We start from the raw sequence: 21,969 nt of genomic DNA, 5'->3' as shown, positions 1-21,969 counted from the left end.
ATTGTAAAAACGAATTGAATGAATCGATAATTTAATTATACATCATGAATTAATTACCCTGTAAATACAAGAGCTTCACCAGTTACATAATACTCCTGTGCGCTTTAGTACTTACGGTAAAGTGGGCGGGGCTTGGGTTCAACCCGGACGTTTACTAGTGTGCGGTGTGTTTACACATGTTTTCATGATCTCACGTGTTGTACTAAGTTGTTGTTATAATATATTATTATCATGTCCTCGAAGAAAAGTAAGAACAAACCCAAGCGGAGCAGCGAGGGGGACAGCTCCAACGACTCGTTTATTCTCCAGAACCCGAGAGACGTCCACTCCTTCTCAGTGCAGGACTTCATTGATAAAGGTGAGACTGAAACAGGACATACGGCTCATTGCCACCGTCCAGGGGAGGGCTGTGTGTGTGTGTGTATGTGTGCCGTCCAGTGAGTACGGTGTGCGCCCTAGAACGACTGTGACACCATGGTGTAAAGCACAAAGTTGGATTTAGATTGTTAGTAGTTATTATCATGTAATGACGTCATCGATGCTGTACCGGTCCTGATGCTGCCGGTCTCGAGCCACGCCTCGAGCCCACCGCTGCTGATTGGTTCATGATCTTCTACTGACGCTGGGCGTAAATAAGCTCCTAGTGGTCCATCCAATCAGGAAGTCTCCACGTCCAGAAACCCACGACGCTTTACTTCTACCACCTGTTGTGGATAAAAGTGTTAGAGGATATATCTCCACAACTATAAGACCTACATTATTGTGTGTGTGTGTGTGTGTGTATATGAGTATATGAATATGTGTGTGTGTGTGTGTGTGTGTGTGTGTGTGTGTGTGTGTGTGTGTGTGTGTTACAGCAGACGACAGGACCCCCAGCAGGGCCAGGTGGGCTCTGGCTCAGGTGAGTCTGGGGTCCATGAAGGCGACCGGCCTCTGCATCGGCCGGCCGGCTCTGCTGACCACCGCCGCCGGACGCCAGGAGGTCAGTACCTCTGGGAGGAGGAGGGGGAGGGGGGGGGGGGGAGGAGGGGGAGGAGGAGGGGGGGGAGGAGGAGGTGGAGGGGGAGGAGTTAGGGGTTAGACAGTACAGAGACAGGGCATTAAGGAGCATTAACCCCTTCCTCCTTTCTCCTCCTCCTCCTCCTGCACCTCCTCCCCCTTCCCTTCCTGCTCGTTTTCCTAACCCTCCTCCTCTTCCTCCCCCTCCTACTCCTCCTCTTCCTCTTCCTCTTCCTCCTCCTCCTCTTCCTCCTCCTCCTCCTCCTCTTCCTCCTCCAGGTGTGTCTGGCCTGGCCTGTGGCCTCCTTCCCAGCTGCCAGGGTCGGCCTCCAGCGCAATATCCAGACCAGCCTGGGAGTGAAGCCTGGAGATGGATTAACGATCTACCCAGTGACGGGGCCCCTGCTGCAGGCTCAGGAGGTGGTGCTGTCCCCCCGGTAAACAAGCTGCTACTCAAACCTGGAGAAACAGTTCAGGCCTTGTTAGCGTGTTAGCAGGGCTGCTCGATTATGGGGAAAATCATTGATTTTTTGATCGTTTGACGTTAAAATCTAAATCGCCATCAAAATTCGATTTATCGCCCAGCCCTACGTGTTAGTAATATAAAGGATTTAGTTTGGATGTTGGAAATTTCTGCGGTTTTCTTCTGTTCGTCAGATAAGAAACATTTACATTTACATTTAGGGCATTTAGACCCTTTATCCAAAGCGACTTACAAACAGTACATTTGTCAGAAGAAGAGAAACAACAATATAACGCGGTCGGTTCAGTAAGGATGTTCATAGAAAAAAGTGCCAAGCACTAACAATCACTAGGTTAACCCATTCCCTGTATACAACAAAGCCTAAGATACAGTAAGATATATGTACTATATTTATTCTGGCATCTTGGATCGAGCACTACAACTAATCTTTCCTCGTCTTATCACTGAAAATATCGTAATTATGTAATTACATTGTTGTTAAATATATATATTATTTGTTGGAAGGATGTCATTCATTTAATAAATCAAATATCAAAGCATGCTAGACTTCGAACGCTTGAATGGCCTCCAAGTGGTCTTTTGTGATATTACGGTAAGTTTAGTGTTACTTTAGTGCAGGCTGCCACCTGCTGGGCGTTCTTTATACCTACATGTTCAAACATCGGTGCGCATGTCTCCTAGATTCATTGTTTTTTTTATATTTTCTCTTTTAGGCAGAAAGATGAAACACTTGAAACAGAAGAGTTTAAGAACTATTTTCTGCAGTCTTTGGGTAAGTTAGTTTATGCATTTTCGGTTTGTGTTTGATTATACAGTGATAAATGTTCTAACTTTGTATTTGTATTCATTCTTAATGTACCTACCCATTTCTAGGGCTGACCCCGTCTCAACAACCGAACTAACTTACTTACTAACCAACTTAACTATTGACCTGGTGACGGCAGCTCGGTTAGTTGAACTCTGCAGGTTTCCTCACCAGGCTGTGAACTTCTTCAGCATCTGATCCTCATGAGTCTCTCCCCCTCATCGTCCACTAGAGGCTGTTCTGACCCCTCTGGTACCTCAAGAGGAGGTATTGAGGACCTCCTCCTCTCTGAGCTCTGACCTCCTCCCTCTCCTCCTCTCTGAGCTCTGACCCTCTCCTCCTCCTCCTCCTCAGAGGAGGAGGTGTGAGGACCTCCTGCTCCTCCTCATTGAGCCCTAACCTTCATTTCCTCCTCCTCCTCCTCCTCCTCACTGACCTCCTCCTCTTCGCTCACCTCTGACCTCCTCCTCCTCCTCCTCGCTGACCACTGACCTCCTCCTACTCGCTGACCTCTGACCTCCTCGCTGACCTCTTCCTCCTCACTGACCTCTGACCTCCTCACTGACCTTTGACCTCCTCCTCGCTGACCTCTGACCTCCTCCTCCACCTCCTGCTCCTTACTGACCTCTGACCTCCTCCTCGCTTACCTCTGGCCTCCTCCTCCTCCCTGTCCTCTGACCTCCTCCTGCTCCTCCTCGCTGACCTCTGACCTCCTCCTCCTCTTCGCTGACCTCTGACCTCCCCCTCCTCGTTGACCCCTGACCTCCTCCTCCTCCGGCTCCTCGCTGACCTCTGACCTGCTCCTCACTGACCTCTGACCTCCTCCTCCTGCTCTTCCCAGAGGGCCGGGTGCTGCTCCCGGGCTCCCAGCTGTCCCTGACGTACTACGGCCGCGCCTGCAGCCTGCGCGTGGAGGAGGTGCGAGGGGAGGACGGAGCGCTGCTGCGGGGGCCCGCCGCCGCGGCCCCTGGGCCCGACGCTGAGGACGGGGCCCCCGCGGACCCCTCGCTCCTGGGCTGCCCCTCCTCGGACCTCTCCCTGCAGCTCAGCCTGCTCACCGTGGAGGAGCAGCAGGAGGAGGCGCGCCCCCCCGTGGTCAGCACCCCGCTGCGACACACCGCCCTCCCCCGCGACCCTCTGTCACCTGTCAGTCATCCTCCAAGACCCGCCCTCCTCCTCTCCCCCGGCGACCCCTCGACCCCCCTCCTCTCCCCCTTCACCCCCTCCCCCCGGCTCCCCTCCTCTGGGGGGGAGGGGTGCGAGACCCCCCCGGGTCCAGGGTTCCCCCAGAGCCCCCTGCAGGCGGGCACCCCCCCTCTGGCGCCCCCTGGTGGCGTGCAGAGCTCCGACGCCTTCTACCGCGTCTCCGGCGACACCGCCATCGTCTTCAGGGACAGGAAGCAGCGAGGCGCGGCGGGGGAGGGGCCGGAAGCGGGGCAGGAAGCCCCCCAGGCCAACAAGGTCACCTACAGTATGATTGGCGGGCTGAGCAGCCAACTGGAGGCGATCCGGGAGACCATCGAGCTGCCACTCACACGGCCCGAGCTGTTCTCAAACTACGGTGAGCGCAGGGGGACAAACTACGCGTTCATAAAGGGAATCAAACTACAGATGTTCCGAAACCATTTTGTTACCGTTTCCGAGTAGTATTTGAGTATCGGCTGATACACTTTATATCAACACTTTATATATAATTTATAATCTCTAATTGTAATAAAACCTTTGTATTCTTGTAGTTGAGCGAGAGCATCCAATGTTTTTCCGACATGGTAGCTTGAATGCACGTAGGTCGGAGATGGCACGTTTCCCATTCCGACTTTCCACCTCCGACCGTTGACGAACACAGTATAATACCGTAGTGTTTGCCTGGGTAGTAAGTTAGCTAGTCTCGGTACCGGACCGGCACTTAGACTTGAGTACTCACCGATAACCGTTACTGCTTTTTTGGCAGAATTTGAGGAAATTACGATACTGGTTTCGGTATCAGAGCAACTCTAATTCAAACACAGTTACTGCAAACTTAAACCTCACAAGATATTAACCAAATATTATTAAATAACGAAACACATTTGATTGATGTAATAGAGTAAAGGTCAAGCAAAGGAATCTAAAGACGTGGTTCCTTCAGTTGAACCCAACCCTGCGTCCAATCAGAGGCCTCTAACCTGACAGCTCATTTGCATACAGGTATCCCGCCCCCAAGAGGAGTCCTCCTGTACGGGCCTCCGGGCACTGGGAAGACTATGATTGGACGAGCCATAGCCAATGAGATCGGAGCCCACATGACCGTCATCAATGGCCCGGAGATCATCAGCAAGTAAGAACCGGCGTGTGGAACGGGAATCTGGAGCTGGGGCTCCTCTCTGACTCCTCCTGTTCTCCTCTCTGACTCCTCATGTTCTCCCCCTGTTCTCCTCCTGTTCTCCTCTCTGACTCCTCCTGTTCTCCTCCTGTTCTCCTCCTGTTCTCCTCTCTGACTCCTCCTGTTCTCCTCTCTGACTCCTCATGTTCTCCCCCTGTTCTCCTCCTGTTCTCCTCTCTGACTCCTCCTGTTCTCCTCCTGTTCTCCTCCTGTTCTCCTCTCTGACTCCTCCTGTTCTCCTCTCTGACTCCTCATGTTCTCCCCCTGTTCTCCTCCTGTTCTCCTCTCTGACTCCTCCTGTTCTCCTCCTGTTCTCCTCCTGTTCTCCTCTCTGACTCCTCATGTTCTCCTCTCTGACTCCCCCTGTTCTCCTCCTGTTCTCCTCCTGTTCTCCTCCTGTTCTCCTCCTTATCTCCGGTTCTCCTCCTGTTCTCCTCTCTGACTCCTCCTGTTCTCCTCCTGTTCTCCTCTCTGACTCCTCCTGTTCTCCTCCTGTTCTCCTCCTTATCTCCGGTTCTCCTCCTGTTCTCCTCCTGTTCTCCTCCTGTTCTCCTCCTGTTCTCCGGTTCTCCTCCGGTTCTCCTCCTGTTCTCCTCTCTGACTCCTCCTGTTCTCCTCCTGTTCTCCTCCGGTTCTCCTCCTGTTCTCCTCTCTGACTCCTCCTGTTCTCCTCCTGTTCTCCTCCTGTTCTCCTCCTTATCTCCGGTTCTCCTCCTGTCCTCCTCCTGTTCTCCTCCTGTTCTCCTCCTGTTCTCCTGTTCTCCTCCGGTTCTCTGGTTCTCCTCCTGTTCTCCTCCGGTTCTCCGGTTCTCCTCCTGTTCTCCTCCTTATATCCGGTTCTCCTCCTGTCCTCCTCCTGTCCTCCTCCTGTTCTCCTCCTGTTCTCCTTCGGTTCTCCGGTTCTCCTCCTGTTCTCCTCCGGTTCTCCGGTTCTCCTCCTGTTCTCCTCCTGTCCTCCTCCTGTTCTCCTCCGGTTCTCCTCCTGTTCTCCTCCGGTTCTCCGGTTCTCCTCCTGTTCTCCTCCTGTCCTCCTCCTGTTCTCCTCCTGTCCTCCGGTTCTCCTCAGGTTCTACGGGGAGACAGAGGAGCGGCTCAGACAGATCTTCACCGAGGCGTCTCAGAGGTAGGCCCCTCTATATGTGGTGAACCATCCCATAATACTGCTGAAGAATGTTCATCACCAGGCTGATCGTGTGTGTGTGTGTGTGTGTGTGTGTGTGTGTGTGTGTGTGTGTGTGTGTGTGTGTGTGTGTGTGTGTGTGTGTGTGTGTGTGTGTGTGTGTGTGTGTGTGTGTGTGTGTGTGACAGGAAGCCAGCGATCATCTTCATCGACGAGCTGGACGCTCTGTGCCCCAAGAGAGACGGAGCCCAGAGCGAGGTGGAGAAGAGGGTGGTGGCCTCCCTGCTGACCCTCATGGACGGCATCGGATCAGTGAGTCTCTCTCTCTCTCTCTCTCTCTCTCGTTCTCGCTCTCGTTCTCTCGGACCGGCAGTAGCTGGCCGGAGCGACAGCTGCTCGCTCCGCCTCAATCTCGAGGGTCACCTGACCCGGTACCTGGCCTCCCATTGGTCCTCAGGAGAAGAAGCAGAGCGGTGTTTTAGTGTACCTCTAAGCCCAGACCGTAGTAACCATGTCCACCATGTTTTCCCCCAGCAGCAGCATGGAGGCCGATGGGCAGACGTTGTGTTTCAGAGAGAGAGGGGGAGAGAGAGAGAGAGAGAGAGAGAGAGAGAGAGAAGGGGGGGCTCTGGAGTTATTTTATTATGGAACGCTCGGAATACCGCCGGCCCATGCTCCACCCCCTTATCCTCACTCACACTCTCGTTCACACACAAGCACAACCTCTTTAACACACACACACACTCACACACGCACGCACTCACAACCTACCTTACATACTAACGCATACACGCACAACCTCTTTAACACACACTCACACACGCACGCACTCACAACCTCCCTAACATACTAACGCACACACGCACAACCTCTTTAACACACACACACTCACACACGCACGCACTCACAACCTCCCTAACTTACTAACGCACACACGCACAACGTCTTTAACACACACACTCACACACACATGCACTCACAACCTCCCTAACATACTAACGCACACACAAACAACCTCTTTAACGCACACACACTCACACTCACGCACTCACAACCTCCCTAACATACTAACGCACACACGTACAACCTCTTTAACACACACACACTCACACATGCACAAACACACTAACAAACTTGCATACTTCCCTAACTAGCCCTCTCTCTCGCACTCATTCTGAGAGCAAGACAGTGAGTGAGAGTGAGACAGAAAGCGAGAGTGAGACAGAGAGTGAGACAGTGAAACAGAGAGTGAGAGTGAGACAGTGAGCGGGACAGAGAGCGAGAGTGAGACGGAGAGACAGAGAGTGAGAGTGAGACAGAGAGTGGGACAGAGCGGGACAGAGCGAGAGTGAGACTGAGAGCGAGAGTGAGACAGAGAGTGAAAGTGAGAGCACAGAGGCCCCCCTGCTGCTTCTGCTCTCTGGGCCAAAACTCAGAGAACGAGGAGCTCTGATTGGCTCAAACCAGAGGAATGTCGCTATTCTCTCTCTGTCTCTGTCACTATGCACGTTCTGGGGTTCTGATCTGCGTTCTACTTCCTGTCTGCGCAGGAAGCTCACTCTGGACAGGTGCTGGTCCTGGGAGCCACCAACCGGCCCCACGCCCTGGACCCCGCCCTGAGGCGGCCCGGGCGATTTGATAGGGAGCTGGAGGTGGGTGCCGCCCTCTGATTGGTCGGGGAGGGGTCTTCTTGTTGTTGGGCAGAACCAAACATGTGGGGGGCCGGGTTTAGGGTTAACTGGTTTACTGGTTAACCACTGGTTGTTGTTGTCTCAGGTGGGGTGAGCAGGGCCGTGCAGCGACCCTTGGAGGGGCAGGGGCTCAAATTCAAAAAAGGGCACATGCAAAAAACACTACTGTCAGAGACACTGAGACAGAGTAGACATGAAACGGATTTGTCATGTCCAGTGGCGGCTGGTGATCAAAAATGTTGGTTTGGCACAGTAATAGACTGGGGGTCTGGTTTGCTATTCTACCTATTGTTGTTATTCTGAAATTGACACAAATCATGATCACTGTCCTATAGTGTCCATTTTTTGTGAGTCTCAATGTCTACTACAAATGCAGTTAGAAATAAGGGACAGTTGCTTCATTTTTTTTATATGCTAAAGGCCGAAAGACTAAATTAATATGTAACTTACTTGCTCCTTTTAAGTATAACATTGCTTGGGGAGTCCAATTCCTCCACTGAAAAGGGTGGAAAGTGCTTACAACCCTCTGATGGTTAGCGATCCATCTCATCTCTTCATGTAGTTGTATTGCGCGAATGCTGCTGAGGGAGGTAGCCTATTTGATTGATTCGCTGAATTGTCCATTCATGTGGTGTTAACAAAAAAGAAAAGCGATACTATTGGCCTGGGGCGCACACTGGTGCGACCCGAGGTAGAATTTTCTTGCGCCAATGAAAAGCTGTCTCTGCTTGATAGACAGCAAAAAGTTAGCGAGCTTACATTGACTTCAACGTGGCCGGCGCCCCTGACTTGGTGGAGGGCTTTATTTCAAATGACCAATAACTAGCCTAGCCCAAATCATTGATGTTCAGACGGATTTTAATTGGTTGCTGGCAGTGACATGTATATCACACATATATCTCACCCCACCATTAAACGAGGATAAACGCTTTGGATTTTTGTTGATTTATTTCGTATGATAAAGGTTGGTTAATAGTTGGCAGATATATTCAAGTGAATATTTCACAGAGGGGCGGTGTCACTTTAAATTGTACCGGGGGCGAAAATTGTACCGGCCTACGTCATCCATAGTAATCCATTCCAAACCTGCCTGGCAACAGACGATCGAATGACGTGGAAGGTTCTTGAACATTCGCGAATTCGTTCATTGAGCATGACAAGACAGATAAAACTTATTTTACAAATTACATTTATTAGCGTTCCTAACTTTATATTTGTATTGTATTGCATTGTATTTATCTATTTCCCTACACAGTAACAGCTAAATGTCATGGGGATAATGTGAATAATAATAATAAAAAACATTTACCAGTTAGTAAATGCCTGCTCACCTTATCTACCCATCTATCTATCTATCTATCTATCTATCTATCTATCTATCTATCTATCTATCTATCTATCTATCTATCTATCTATCTATCTATCTATCTATCTATCTATCTATCTATCTATCTATCTATCTATCTATCTATCTATCTATCTATCTATTACCTATAATCTATTCTCTAAATTGAATTAAGGAAATTAAATTAACACAAGCTAGCTAGACTATTATACACATTAAACACTCAGTTTACTAAAAAAAATGTATTAAACAATTGAATGCAATACAAATATAAAGTAAAAACAAGTGTTATCTAGCGATCCGTTATCTGTATTATATTATTTCGTCTTCGGCAACATGAGCGCGATTGAAACCTGCCTGGCAACGGATAACCCCTTACGTAATCTGTTGTCCGTTGCCTGGCAACGGACAACTGATGACGTAGGCCGGTACAATTTTCGCCCCCGGTACAATTTTAACGTGACAGCGGTGCTGTCCCGTTAAAATTGTACCGGGTGCTGTCACGCCAAATTTGTACTGGGTGCCAAATTTGTACCGGGCACGTCATCAGCTGTCCGTTGCCGGGCAACGGACAGCTGATTACGTAAGGGTTGTCCGTTGCCGGGCAGGTTTCAAAAAACATTTGCGCTCATGTTGCCAAAGACGGAATAACATAATACAGTTAACGGATCGCTAAATAACACTTGTTTTTACTTTATATTTGTATTGTATTTAATTGTTTAATCAAATTTAGCTAGTAAACTGAGTGTTTAAAGCGGGTTTCAAAAAACATTTGCGCTCATGTTGCCAAAGACGAAATAACATAATACAGAAAACGGATGGCTAGATAACACTTGTTTATACTTTATATTTGTATTGTATTTAATTGTTTAATCAAATTTAGCAAGTAAACTGAATGTTTAAAGCAGGTCAAGGACGAAATAGCACAATACAGATAACGGATCGCTAGATAGAAGGTTTGCGAATGTTCGTGAACCTTTCACGTCATTCGCCGCGATCGCGATCATCTGTTGCCAGGCAGGTTTGGAATGGATTACGTATGGATGACGTGCCCGGTACAAATTTGGCACCCGGTACAAATTTGGCGTGACAGTGCCAAATTTGTACCGGGCACGTCATCCATACGTAATCCATTCCAAACCTGCCTGGCAACAGATAATCGCGATCGTCCGCTGTCTGGCAACGGACGATCGCGTCGAATGACGTGAAAGGTTCACGAACATTCGCGAACCTTCAAGTTCGTTCAAAACAAGTGTTATCTAGCGATCCGTTATCTGTATTGTGCTATTTCGTCCTTGACCTACTTTAAACACTCAGTTTACTTGCTAAATTTGATTAAACAATTAAATACAATACAAATATGAAGTAAAAACAAGTGTTATCTATGAAGGTATTATTGTAGCAAAAGTCTTTAGCACCTGTAACTGCAGAATTTGAATGCGTACACTAAAGTCACAGTAAATTTGAAGTCGTATATATTTATTTTGCATGTGTACTCTAAAGTCACAAATGTGTAACAGTACATTTGTAGTCGTAAAAAAAAAAAAATTTTTTTTTATACCATTGTAAACACAAAATAGGGTCTACGAGTACGCTAATCTGTGTTACAGATGCACAAATCCTTTTGCCACAATTATTGCGGCGCAGTTGGTGCAAAACACATTCGCACACCCGTGTTTCATAATCTGAGAACATGCCCAAAAGGTGTGCATTCGTAAACCCAAATTTGAACAAATGCATCAGAAATTGCACATCTGTGAACGCTATGTCAATTCAGCATTTTAATGAGCGAGCACAAAACCATTTTACAACTGCTCGAATCTGCTCCTGCAAGTCTCAGCTGTGGGGTTTTTTGCAGGTTGTTTTGCAACACCCCTAGGTGGTAAATGTGTAGCAAAAGTATGGCGGGCGTTAGCATGAAAATGAATGAAGTGGATTATTTACTTTCTAATCGGTTTTCTTTAATGTCTTTGGAGGAAAAATTGGAAGTGAAAAGATTGGGGACACATCAACCAAACGATGTACAGATTTACTGTCAGGAGTGCGGTCAGAATATGGCCGGTAATAGTGCATTTGTAAGCGGGTCAACTACGTTTCGTATCGAAACATTTAAAAAGCTGTCTAAATAACCCAACATGACGTGACAAGTGTGTAGAGATAGTGGCCCCTCTCCAAGCTGCATTTCAGCGACAGGCAGTAACAATAAGGTTCTCTAAGGAATCGGAAATGATCTCATTTAATGTTGCATACAACATTGCCAAAGAGGAGTTGCCATTCTCAATTTAAATCCGAAATTATTCTCATGAAGAGAAATGGATTAAACATCAACCCGACGTATAGCAATGAGATGGAATGTGCACAATTCATTGCAGTAGGCCTAATGGGCGACACCTTGAAGCAAAAGACAGCTGCGGACGTCGGAAACGCCACATCTATCAGGAAGGACATGTAGGCCTATAGCCTACATGTCCTTCATGATTGACGGCGACACAGACGTCTATACCAAAGCGTGTGTGATCGTCTACAGCCGCATTTTGCGCAAAGGGAGACCAGTCAACATTTTAATTGTGTAATACTTTAAGCACAAAAAAAGTTTTATTTTGCTTAATGGTTTAGTTCGAAATGTTCAATTTCAGCTCAGTGAAGCACTTAAAACACCATATTTTCCTTTTTATTTATAATTGTGCTTCAAATAAAGACATGCCTTTCTCTACACCTTAATCTTGTTTAAAAATCATTCACATTATATGAAAGTTATGAACAGAGATATAAAGGTGACCTCATGGCGTCTGGAGCCCTGTGAAGTATTGATAAATGTAATGCATTCTTTAGCCCACCCACCCAAAATCACCACCAGCCGTCACTGTAATAGAGTGGCGAAGTCACGCCCCGTCCGGTAGGGCTCATGGGACCTATGAGATCGAAAAATATGAATGGGTGTCAATGGAGAGAAAATAATTATTTTCTGGTCCCAGTCTTTATATGCCCTGGATTACACATATGTTGTTTGTGGATTTAAATGATAATTTTTCATGCAAAGAAAACTAAAAATGTTCATGAAGAAGTTTGATAATTTTAGGTTTTATGTGAGGCCGCTTTGTGAACTACAGCTCTTCGCTGCTCTCGACGCATATGATATACGTCACCACACCCGCCCTTGGAACTCGGCACAGATATGGCGATCTCTCTGCCCCACTTCACCGCTTTTTCCAAGGGGAGGATAAAAGCATCGAAAGAGGTGAAAACCATTATAAATCGGGGCACGTGCAGAGTTTCAGTTATGCCGATGGGTAGATTGTCGGTCTTCTCCACGCCAGTCGCAGGGAGCGTGAGGTCACATACGAGCCGTGTAGTCTTTCTCGTTGTGTTTTCTCAACAGCCTTTATCTGAACAATTGCACAATAAACGGTCGAACTCTTTGCATGAAAAATTATCCTATAAATCCACAAACAACATATGTGTAATCCAGGGCATATAAAGACCGGGACCAGAAAATAATTATTTTCTCTCCATTGACACCCAGTCATATTTTTCGATCTCATAGGTCCCATGAGCCCTACCGGAAGGGGCGTGACTTCGCCACTCTATTTGAGAAATGCATCCCTGCCGGCGATTTTCATTGGAGTAGGAAATTATGGGCGGGACTATTTTGTCCCGCTCACGGACGCTCTGTCATCTACGGATACGAATACTTTTACTACACATTTACCACCTAGGGGTGTTGCAAAACAACCTGCAAAAAAACCCACAGCTGAGACTTGCAGGAGCAGATTCGAGCAGTTGTAAAATGGTTTTGTGCTCGCTCATTAAAATGCTGAATTAACATAGCGTTCACAGATGTGCAACTTCTGATGCATTTGTTCAAATTTGGGTTTACGAATGCACACCTTTTGGGCATGTTCTCAGATTATGAAACACGGGTGTGCGAATGTGTTTTGCACCAACTGCGCTGCAATAATTGTAGCAAAAGTATTTGTGCACCTGTAACACAGATTAGCGTACTCGTATACCCTATTTTGTGTTTACAATGGTATAAAAAAAATATATATTTTTTTTACGACTACAAATGTACTGTTACACATTTGTGACTTTAGAGTACACATGCAAAATAAATATATACGACTTCAAATTTACTGTGACTTTAGTGTACGCATTCAAATTCTGCAGTTACAGGTGCTAAAGACTTTTGCTACAATAATACCTTCATAGTTATCTAGCGATCCATTTTCTGTATTATGTTATTTCGTCTTTGGCAACATGAGCGCGAATGTTTTTTGAAACCCGCTTTAAACACTCAGTTTACTAGCAAAATTTGATTCAACAATTAAATACAATACAAATAAAAAGTAAAAACAAGTGTTATCTAGCGATCCGTTATCAGTATTATGTTATTTTGTCTTTGGCAACATGAGCGCGAATGTTTTTTGAAACCTGCCCGGCAACGGACAACCCTTACGTCATCAGTTGTCCGTTGCCTGGCAACGGACAACTGATGACGTGCCCGGTACAAATTTGGCGTGACAGCGCCCTGGCGCCCTCTATTGACCCACCGCCACTGGCCATTTCATGTGGCCAAGTAGTTACTACAGAGTAGCCTATACAGATTCAATATAACAATGTATGCTTTCCCTTTGCAATTTCAAAAGGTTTCCCAGATAGGTTTGCTGGTAGGCTATAGAAAATAAACCGAGTGGTAGCCACTTTCACAGTCAGTTAAAACGATGCTTGTTGAAAAGCTTTTGCTGGCAAACATAGGCCTATACTTCAAAATGACGCTACAAAACGAGATAACTGTTACAGTTTATTTAGCATTATCAACTTAATGGTTTTGGAAACAACTGTCTGTGTCTGACTCTGTAGTGATCTTACCTTGCATTGTACTGTCTCTTAAAACAACAAGCGCATCGTGCAGGCAGGCAAAGGTGAAAAGTCACGTTGATAGCCTATGACGTCACCCAGCGGCAGCTGCGCACTGAGCGCCGGTAAACGAGGCTACAAAGTACAAACTTTACTTCTAGATTATTACTTTTAGACATTTTCATTCTCGAATAATTGATTCACATGTTAATGTTTAATTGTTCATGTGTAATTTTACAAAGCATTGAAAATTTAAATGACCACTGAAAAGGGCACTTTGGTCCTTCAGAGGGAAAAGGGCATGGGCTCGGGCACCCATAGCCCCCCCCTCTGCACGTGCCTGGGGGTGAGGGTTAGGGTAAACTGGTTAGCGTTAACTGGTTAGGGTTGACTGGTTTACTGGTTAACCACTGGTTGTTGTTGTGTCAGGTGGGGTGAGGGCTAGGGTTAACTGGTTAGGGTTAACTTGTTAGCGTTAACTGGTTAGCGTTAACTGGTTGGCGTTAACTGGCTAGGGTTAAATGGTTGGCGTTAACTGGTTAGCGTAAACTGGTTAGGGTTAACTGGTTAGGGTTAACTGGTTTACTGGTTAACCACTGGTTGTTGTTGTGTCAGGTGGGGTGAGGCTTAGGGTTAACTGGTTAGGGTTAACTGGTTAGCATTAACTGGTTGTTGTCGTGTCAGGTGGGGGTCCCCAGCGCCGCCGACCGCCTCGACATCCTCCGGAAGCTTCTGACCGCTGTCCCCCATGAGGTCGACGCCCACGACCTCGCCCGGGTCTCTGACTCCGCCCACGGATACGTCGGAGCCGACCTATCGGCCGTCTGCAAGGAGGCAGGCGAGTTCCCCGTACATCACCACATGAAAACATAATCAAGATGTTTAGTAACTGGTACATACCGGTTCTGAATTCACAACACAATGTTAATAAACCACTAAAAACTAGTTCTGAATACACAATACAATGTTTATTAATCTGTACAAACCAGTTCTGAATCCAAAATACGATGTTAATAAACCAGTAAAAACTAGTTCTGAATACACAATGTGATGTTTATCAACCGCTACAATTCAGTTCTGAATACACAATACGATGCTAATAAACCAGTAAAAACTAGTTCTGAATACACAATACAATGTTTATTAACCGGTACAAACCAGTTCTGAATGCACAATGTCGTGAGAGCCCTAATGCTCAGGAGAGTCAGATCTGGACTCCTCTAGCAGAGGGTTTCTGTTCCAGTCCCATTTCCTCTCTGCTGGGTTCAGGTAAGTATATCGGTCAGAAGAAAGAGGAACAACAATATTTCGCTGTCGGTACAGTAAGGATGTTCATAGAACCAAGTGACAAGCACTAACAACTGTTAGGTTGACGTCTCTGCCTGTCTGAGAAGGTCCTCTCTCCAGGGCTGGTCTCAGGGAACACTACAGTGTTCAGTAGTAGTAGTATCTTCATTTGATTTAGTAATCCTAGCATTAATAGTAATAGCAATGTGAGTAGTGGTAGTGGTAGAGGTAGAGGTAGAGGTAGTAGGATAGATTGTAGATCAGGGAGACCAGAGACCTGGAGACAGGACCTTCTCTGAGAGGCCAGAGGACCCTGGCCAGCGGGTCACTTCCTCTCGTGGTAGGAAGTCGGGCGATCCACCAGGAAACCTCAGAACCACTAGAGGCTCCCAGTGGTCCTGGTTCTGGTGGGCTGGATCCGGTCAATCCATGCCACACCAGAGTGTTGGCTTCAGTCTGTGTGTGTGTGTGTGTGTGTGTGCATGCCTGGGTCTTGTGAAAATGTATGTGTGTTGGTTTGTTTGGCTGCGTCTGTGTGTGTGTGTGTGTGTGTGTGTGTGGTCTCCTGGGTGGTCCTGTCCACTAGTATTATGGGATGGATTGTATTCCAGGGTGGAAGTGTGTGTCTGCCCAAACGGAAGCCCAGCGTGATTAACCACACACACACACACACACACACACACACACACACACACACACACACACACACACACACACACACACACACACACACACACACACACACACACACACACACACACACACACACTCAGCCCCTTTAACCCCCTAACCCCTCCTAACTCTGCATGGACCACAGCAACTCCACGTCTCTCCAGTCAGTGAAATACAGCACGCTCTTATTGTGAAATCTGACTAAGCTTTGATGATCAGTAGAACCTGTGTTCAGTGTAACTGCTCTGCTTAATGATGAATTATAAAAACACACACACGTGATAAGGGAAGTGCCTGGAACCATTGTAAATATAAATATATAAATTGTACATATGATGGCTTTACAGATGATAAACATGTCTGCCGCCTTCCCATGATTAACTCAAGAGTGATGAAGGGAAATTAAAAAACTAATTAGATCAGCTCTTTAATTAGTTTAGTGTAACTACTTCCTAATGCTCTGCACTCTTCCAATTAAGACGGTTGTAAAAGCGCTATGAAGGCGACATCTAGTGGCCAAATCGGGTATCACATCCATCGGCCCTTTACTCACTCCGTGAACATCCTGCTTTGAACTGCACGGGTCAGTGGTATAGTGATGCCATACAAATACTGCAATAGTGGTTTTGTTCAGTAGTAGTATTGTCATTTGATTTAGAAATCGTAGAATTTATAGTAATAGCAATAGCAATTTTAATAGTAGTAGAGATAGTAGTAATAATATTAGTAGTGGTAGTAGTAGTAGTAATAGTAATAGTAGGAGAGGTATTTGTAGCAGTAGTATTTATAGTAGTAGTAGTAATGGTTAAGAGGCTGACATGTGGTCGGCAGTTGTGATCTCATTGGTCGCTCGGTGCGTTCAAACCTCCTGGTTCTAATTAGGAGCAGGGGGCGTGGCCGGGGGCGGGGCTTGTGTCATGTGATCTGTTGCCCAACTGATCCGGTAATGGCGGATGACTCATTTCCTCGGTCTTAGCACTGTAAATTGACGTGTGTGTGTTTGTGTGTTTGTGTGTATTTGTGCGTGTGCCTACTCTGCTTGGCTCCACATCCGGACACTCTGTTTAGAGAGTCAGTAAACAGGGGAAGCCTCTGGAACAAAGAGCTCCATTAAAGCAGCACACAGCCCTCTGGAGCCCACCACCAACCAGGTGGTATCGCGGCCATAGCGAAGATCACCAATGGACTTAAGGTCTCTTATGTCAAAAGGTCATAAAGTTAACTAACTGTCAAATGGTCGGCTTTAGATCCAGTCTCTTGTCAGAGATCAGCTATATATCCAGTCTCTCTGGTCAGAGATCAGCTATGGATGACGTCTCTCTGGTCAGAGATCAGCTATAGTTCCTGTCTCTCTGGCCAGAGATCAGCTATGGATGTCGTCTCTCTGGTCAGAGATCAACTATCACTCCAGTCTCTCTGGTCAGAGATCAGCTATCGCTCCAGTCTCTCTGGTCAGAGATCAGCTATAGTTCCAGTCTCTCTGGTGAGAGATCAGCTATAGATGACGTCTCTCTGGTCAGAGATCAGCTATAGATGACGTCTCTCTGGTCAGAGACAGACATGTGGTCTCGGTTACGTCCCGGACCCCAGACCCCAGGTCTTCAGGATAGTGTTGTGAACGTGTGGTGAGGAGGAGCCCGTGTGTGAACAGATCCTGGATCAGAGTGGTCCGTGTGGACGGATGGGCTGTGGGGAGGCCGGGGAGGGACCGGACCCCAGCCAGGATCCTGGCTGGGGTCTTGAGAAAGGACCTGAGACCAGGACCAGGACCTTAGACCAGGACCTGAGACAGGACCAGGACCTCAGACCAGAACCTGAGACAGGACCAAGAACTTAGACCAGGACCAGGACCTGAGACCTGGACCAGGACCTTAGACCAGGACCTGAGACAGGACCTGAGACCAGGACTTGAGACCAGGACTTGTGACCAGGACCTTAGATCAGGACCAGGACCTGAGACCAGGACCAGGACCTTAGACCAGGACCTGAGATCAGGACCAGGACCTTAGACCAGGACCTTAGACCAGGACCAGGACCTGAGACCAGGACCAGGACCTTAGACAAGGACCAGAGACAAGGACCGGGGACAGGCCCTGAGACCAGGACTTGAGACCAGGACCTGAGACCAGGCCCTGAGACCAGGACTTGAGACCAGGACCAGAGACAGGACCGGAGCCTGGTGTTTTGTGTTTGGCATGAACTGCGAGTGGCGACATGAGCGGGCTAAACAAGAGCTAAACGCTGCAAGATGTTTACGGAGGACACTTCCTCTGCACGGCTCCTTCCTGAGGACGGCAGGAATGTCAGCCGGGCTTCCATAAATACTTCCAGCTCCGCCGTGGCCGGGGCCTCCGCCAGACAATAATCCACCAGTATCAGTCGTTACCCCGCAGCCAGCCGGCCACAACTCCGCCTGTGTGTGTGTGTGTGTGTGTGCGTGCACGTGCGCTTGTGCGCGTGCGTGTGTGTTTCTGCGTGGGTTCGTGTGCATGCCTCTGTGTTTGTGTGCATGTGTGTGTGCCTTTGTTTTTCTATGCGTGTGTGTGTGTGTGTGTGTGCGTGCTTGTGGGCATGTGTTTGTGTGTGCGTTTGGCGTGTTTGTGTGTTTGTGTGCATGATTGTGTGTGTGTTTTGGGCACAGAGAACAGAGCTGGGTTATAGTACATAGAGGTGTTCCGGAAGCTTCAGCGTGTATGGACCCCCCCACACCCCGCTCTCTTTACATGTTGGAATGGCGAAAGTATTTCACAATGAGAGAGAGAGAGAGAGAGAGAGAGAGAGAGAGAGAGAGAGAGAGAGAGAGAGAGAGAGAGAGAGAGAGAGAGAGAGAGAGAGAGAGAGAGAGAGAGAGAGAGAGAGAGAGAGAGAGAGAGAGAGAGAGAGAGAGAGAGAGAGAGATTCCAGTGTCTCTCTCTCTTTAAAGAAATACATTAATTGTGTCATTGGTGCTATGGTTCAAATTCTAATGAGCTTTATTGGCATGGAAAATAAGTAGTGCCAAAGCTAATAAACAAAGGAAATATAACATTGTCCACCTAATTGGAAAATTTAAATCAGCTAAATGTATTATTGGTGTTGCTGCCAGTATTCTCATTAGTATTATTATGAACGATGTGATGAACAGTGTCAGTATAGCACTGAGATGGTGGTGCTAACAGTCAGAGCTACTGGATGCTAACATCTTGTACATAAATGAGAGGGGTGGGTCTGGTTCTGCCCTGCAATTGGACTGGGCCATGCTGTCCAAACCCTCTCCTCCTCTTTCCGGAAAGTTCCGGTCTCTCCGGCCGCAGAAGATCTGAGGAGTTCCTCTTCTTGCAAGATTCTTCAAATCTTATGGAGGAGATGGTGGTTGCAAGAGATCTACTTTGTTACGGCTTGCAGTTTAGCACTCAGATACAGGTCATCAAGGATCAGTTAGGGGTTAGACAGTCCAGAAACAGGTCATTAAGGAGCAGGTAGGGGTTAGACAGTACAGAGACAGGTCATTAAGGAGCAGGTAGGGGCTAGACAGTACAGAGACAGGTCATTAAGGAGCAGGTAGGGGTTAGACAGTACAGAGACAGGTCATTAAGGAGCAGGTAGGGGCTAGACAGTACAGAGACAGGTCATTAAGGAGCAGGTAGGGGTTCAGTAGGAGCACAGAGAGCTTGTGTCCACAGCCTGATGTGGTCGTGGAGCTCTGTGGATCCATGTGTTGGTGCAGGAGCGTGGTGTGAGGAGCTGGGAGCTGGGGGGGGGGGGTCTGGGGTCTTTAGTTCTCCACAACCGGCCCCCAGGGGGGTCCAGGTCAGCGGATGTGACCCCTTAAGAGGAGGCCCTGATTTTGGGGGAGATGGGATTTGGACCACATAATTAAGACCATCTCCGCTTAACCACCACAAATAACCCCCCTCGTCTCTCCTCTCCTCTCCTCTCCTCTCCTCTCCTCTCCTTCCTCCTCTCCTCTCCTTTCTCCTCCCCTCTCCTCTCCTGTTCTCCTCCCCTCTCCTCTCCTTTCCTCTCCTCTCCTTTCTCCTCTCCTCTCCTCTCCTCTCTCCCCTCCTCTCTCCTCCTCCTATTATCTATCCCCGGTGGATCTGGGATGGATCTGAAACATTCTGGAGGGGAGCGTGCGGGGAGGAGGGGGGAGGAGGAGGGGGGGAGGAGGGGAGGGGGGAGGGGGGGAGGAGGGGAGGAGGGGGGGAGGCGCAGACGGTTTGAATTAGGTCCTGTTGTGTTGTGTTTTTCCCCTCCTTCCCAGCGGATGTTTTTATAAGCAGCCCAGTGTGGCGTGGAGTCAGCCAAGAGCGGGAGGGGGGGGAGGAGAGGGGGGAGGGGGGGAGGAAGGAGAGGTTCCCTGAAGCACACTCGTTGAGTAACGTGGTTTAGTTTCCACTTCCTTGAGGTCAGGCTCCTTCACCCTGCCCGCTGCTCCTCCTTCAGCCCGCTCCTTCCACTGCTCCTCCTCCAGCCGTTCCTCTCTTCTTTCCTTCTCACTGCTGCTCCTCTCTGATCCTTTCGGCGCCTTACTGCTCCTCTCTGCTCCTCTCTGCTCCTATCTTCTCCTATCTTCTCCTATCTCCTCCTTTCTCCTCCTCTCTGCTCCTCTCTCCTCCTTTCTGCTCCTCTCTCCTCCTCTCTGCTCCTCTCTCCTCCTCTCTGCTCCTCTCTGCTCCTCTCTGCTCCTATCTTCTCCTATCTCCTCCTTTCTCCTCCTCTCTCCTCCTCTCTGCTCTGCTCTCCTCCCAACTGCTTCTCACTGCTCCTATCTCCTCCTCACTGCTCCTATCTCCTCCTCACTGCTCCTCTCTGCTCCTATCTCCTCCTCACTGCTCCTCACTGCTCCTCTCTCCTCCTCTCTCCTCCTCTCTGCTCCTATCTTCTCCTATCTCCTCCTCACTGCTCCTCACTGCTCCTCTCTCCTCCTCTCTCCTCCTCTCTTCTCCTATCTCCTCCCTTTCTCCTCATTTTCCCTACTCACTGCTCCTCTCTCCTCCTCTCTTCTCCTCAGCTTGGCCTCTCTCCTATGTAGAGAGGTTTTCAGAACCCAAAACATAATTCATGAGAGTCAGCTGGAAACCAATATCAATATGAAGATATTTCTTTTTCATTCAGTGATATAGAGAGAGGAGAGAGAAAGAGACAGCCAGCGATATAGAGAGAGGGAGAGAGAGACAGCCAGCGATATAGAGAGAGGGAGAGAGAGGGATATAGAGAGAGGGAGAGAGAAAGAGACAGCCAGCGATATAGAGTGAGGGAGAGAGAGACAGCCAGCGATATAGAGAGAGGGAGAGAGAGGGATATAGAGAGAGGGAGAGAGAAAGAGACAGCCAGCGATATAGAGAGAGGGAGAGAGAGACAGCCAGCGATATAGAGAGAGGAGACAGAGTGAAAGAGACAGCCAGCGATATAGAGAGAGGGAGAGAGAGGATATAGAGAGAGGGAGAGAGAAAGAGACAGCCAGCGATATAGAGTGAGGGGAGAGAGAGACAGCCAGCGATATAGAGAGAGGAGAGAGAGGGATATAGAGAGAGGGAGAGAGAAGAGACAGCCAGCGATATAGAGTGAGGGAGAGAGAGACAGCCAGCGATATAGAGAGAGGAGACAGAGTGAAAGAGACAGCCAGCGATATAGAGAGAGGGAGAGAGAGGGAGAGAGAAAGAGACAGCCAGCGATATAGAGAGGGAGAGAGAGAGAGACAGCCAGTGATATATATATATATAGAGAGAGAGAGACAGCGATATAGGGAGAGAGAGAGACAGCCAGCGATATAGAGAGAGGGAGAGAGACAGAGAGAGAGACAGCCAGCGATATAGAGAGAGGGAGAGAGAAAGAGACAGCCAGCGATATAGAGGGAGGGAGAGAGAGAGACAGCCAGCAATATAGAGAGGGAGAGAGAGAGTTATGGAATGGGCTCCTCCACCCAATGTTACAGGAACACGAACTGACTGGTGTGCAATCTCTCTCTCTCTCTCTCTCTCTCTCTCTCTCTCTCTCTCTCTCTCTTTCTCCCCCCCCTTTCTCTCCCCCCCCCTCTGTCTCTCTCTCTCTCTCTTTCTCTTTCTCTCTGATGGGTCCTGGAAAATATAAACAGGATGTAGTCTTGTCTGATCGTAATTCCCATCTGTTTGACCCCCCCCCCCCCCAACAGACACACATACACACACACCATCCCTTTAACCCTACTCAAAAGAGGAAGAGTTGTGTGTGTGTGTGTGTGTGTGCGTTTGTCTGTGTGTTTGTGTGTCTCTCTGTCTGTGTGTGAGTGTGTGTGTGTGTGTTCATGGGTGTCATCCTAGCTGAATGCATGATGGGCTTTATCATCCCTGTTGATACGTAACCTCATAATATATAGGAACCTTTTC

At 48.1% G+C, this 21,969-nt stretch overlaps 1 protein-coding gene across 1 annotated transcript; it reads left to right on the top strand.

The window, feature by feature from the left end:
* Positions 1–111: 111 nt before the first annotated feature.
* afg2a (AFG2 AAA ATPase homolog A) lies at positions 112–14,761 on the top strand. The gene is made up of 10 exons (XM_060063469.1): positions 112–358; positions 858–982; positions 1,279–1,436; positions 2,197–2,255; positions 3,130–3,849; positions 4,476–4,605; positions 5,717–5,773; positions 5,959–6,082; positions 7,321–7,422; positions 14,348–14,761. Exons 1-10 carry the CDS (start codon positions 232–234, stop codon positions 14,534–14,536), a joined length of 1,791 nt encoding a protein of 596 aa, XP_059919452.1. The 5' UTR covers positions 112–231; the 3' UTR covers positions 14,537–14,761.
* Positions 14,762–21,969: the final 7,208 nt, after the last annotated feature.

This window comes from Gadus macrocephalus, chromosome 10 (assembly GCF_031168955.1).
Source record: "Gadus macrocephalus chromosome 10, ASM3116895v1".
Taxonomy (NCBI): Eukaryota; Metazoa; Chordata; class Actinopteri; order Gadiformes; family Gadidae; genus Gadus; species Gadus macrocephalus.
This window is presented reverse-complemented; position numbering and strand designations above follow the sequence as displayed.

What these genes read in the sequence shown, in the direction of transcription:
- afg2a (XM_060063469.1), top strand. Translation starts at nt 232, where the DNA reads ATGTCCTCGAAGAAAAGTAAGAACAAACCCAAGCGGAGCAGCGAGGGG. An exon ending in CGAGCTGTTCTCAAACTACG is followed by an intron (nt 3,850 to 4,475) that starts GTGAGCGCAGGG and finishes ATTTGCATACAG; the next exon opens with GTATCCCGCCCCCAAGAGGA. An exon ending in GGCCCGGAGATCATCAGCAA is followed by an intron (nt 4,606 to 5,716) that starts GTAAGAACCGGC and finishes GGTTCTCCTCAG; the next exon opens with GTTCTACGGGGAGACAGAGG.